Genomic DNA, 2,461 nt, shown 5'->3' on the forward strand with positions numbered 1-2,461 from the left:
GATATATCTGGCAAATAAGTACTGTTGTGTAATCTTTAATTTAATTTTTGAACAAGTGCTTTTCTTGCTTCACCTTTTGGACAAATATTTTTATGAGGTTCTAGATCAAATCAAGTTATTTTATTAAGTCTCTGTTTCAGTTAGAAAACAAGTTTTGTTACATAGCCTTGCTTATTACAGCTTCTTAACTATATTTTTTCTTGTAGAGTGTAGACTGTGTAAAGACTCTCATTAATGATGACACTATTCCAAACATGTTCTTTTAGAAGTGTCTGATGCTCACTTTATTTAATATTCAAAATAACGAAATAGTTATTTCCTGAACACTGAATAATTTCCAATCAAAATTTATGTTTTGCAAGTCATTCCAGAAGTATGTCACAGTCCCTGGCCAAGATCAGAACTGATACATTTTTTAAAATGTGTAATAGAAAATTAACTGTGAGCAAGACATTTCACGTAAAATGTCAAAGTGAAACAAGAATTTGACAATTTTGTAAAAATCTGAATGTGAGTGATGTCTTGTGAAACTTGATTATGTATTATCAAAATAAAAAATACTGAACATTTAACTTATAGGCATTTTTGCACAGAATTATATAATAATGACAGTATGTCAAAATGACATTCACTTTCTTTTATTTTATTATTGTTTAAGGTATAATGGAAAAAATAAAAAAAATATCTAACTGCATCTTCAAATTTTTGAAAATACTTTAAAATGATTAATGAACAAATACTGTATAAAAATATACTACTTTTAGATTGTTAAACAGAGTTTTGCTCACTGTTTGACTTGCTTAGAAATGATGACTCGTTTGTTTAATTGAAGCCTTGAAAAGATATTTTGTAGTTACTTTTATCAGAATATAGAGCCCATTTGTCAATTATGAGGAAATAATAATGTTACAGCTATTATAATTTATCTTATTATTTATTTATGCCCCATTTTTTTACTATATCTTAAAGTCTTGGTGTTGATGATTTCTAAACCAGGATTTTTTTAAATATCTAAGAATTTCTAAAACTTAAAGTCACAAACCTTTTTACTTAGATGTTCTTTTACCCAAAGTAATTCATGCTTTTTTATTAGTGCTGATTTCATTTTGTCTTAAATGTTAGATTCGAACTAGTTAACTCTTCCTTCTTTTTTCATTGTTGGGCTTTATTTTATATTTTCCTTAGCTTGGCAGTACTTTCAAGAAACAACTCAGATGTAGAAACAATATTATGGTTATGGTCCTATTCTTCAGGTTTTCGATGGCTTTACACTCAATTATCTGTAGACAGTGCTTCACTGAAAAAGGTACATTAAAGAATAAGTAATTCTGTATCATTACTAGGTTATGGGATCAAAACCAAACTGACCTTGTTTTAAGTAACATGCAACATGTTGTTCATATTGTTTCAAGAGTGTCATTAAGATCCATACTAATTATTGCCTGACCAACACAAAGGTTGTTTTTGTGAGTAACATCTATGTACATTAAAATTGATTGATTCAAAGCATAGGAAACTGACTATGTTTTAGTAGTATTAAAACCATTTAGTAATCCCTATGAACTTTTAAAAAGTGCAAGCAGAAAGGACAAGTCAGGATTCAGTTATAGAAAGTAATCTATTTTCTTTTCTATCCATAGTTCTTTTGGACATGGAAACCAATTTTTGTGGTATCACTCTTTCTTATCTTATGAAATCATAAAAATGTAGCAAATTATGTTTGTATATGTCTATCTTTACTCCGCCATTCATGATATTTGATGGCTCCTTGTAGTCAAAATATGATTTTTTGTGATTAGATTTATTGTTCTTTGTATAAACTGAATTGTACCAAATGTTCATTATACAGAGAGTTCAGTAAGTTATATTAATACGATTTTGAATAAACAAGTCAAGAAGTCATGTGACAACCATGTCTCAGTGGGACAGAATGCATCAGAACTATATTTGACATTTTTTGGCATTTCATAGTTTATGTGATGTTACCAAAAATTTATTACTTTGGGGAGGTTATATAACAGCCTTATATTCATACACTCAGATCATAAAGATATTTCTAGATTGGGGATATACTGTTCACTTAACCCGATGACTACTGGCTACTAAGTTTCTTAGTAGGCAATGCAAGTCTTGCTATATTTCATTCCAACAATAAAACTAGTGGACGAATATTTTTGAAAATTCATAAATACTTTGACAAATGTAGGTAGTTTAAGAAACATAAAGCCTATTACTTTTAATAAATTAAGGTTTTTTGCATTATGATCTTTAATATCTTGGAAAATTACATTAGGAAATCGTATTTATAAGAAATGATTATAATATTAATATTTGCTACAGATTTGAACTTATTACTTTTAATGTTTTAGTACATTATTTTGAAATCCCCAAAAAACTGTATCCACCATAAAATGCAAATTTTATCTATTTTTAATTATTTTGATAATCATGTATACTTCTT

The 2,461-nt window shown here is 27.8% G+C and overlaps 1 protein-coding gene across 1 annotated transcript in view; it reads left to right on the forward strand.

The window, feature by feature from the left end:
• Window positions 1-1,185: 1,185 nt before the first annotated feature.
• LOC111087597 (MAM and LDL-receptor class A domain-containing protein 1-like) overlaps window positions 1,186-2,461 on the forward strand; it is a gene marked incomplete at its 5' end in the record, with an annotated part of 12,111 nt that continues 10,835 nt past the window's right edge. Inside the window, one exon of the mRNA XM_022394787.1 lies at window positions 1,186-1,306. Within this exon, the coding sequence (XP_022250495.1) occupies window positions 1,186-1,306 (121 nt within the window). The remainder of the gene's footprint in view (window positions 1,307-2,461) is intronic.

This window comes from Limulus polyphemus, unplaced genomic scaffold (assembly GCF_000517525.1).
Source record: "Limulus polyphemus unplaced genomic scaffold, Limulus_polyphemus-2.1.2 Scaffold2355, whole genome shotgun sequence".
Classification (NCBI taxonomy): Eukaryota; Metazoa; Arthropoda; class Merostomata; order Xiphosura; family Limulidae; genus Limulus; species Limulus polyphemus.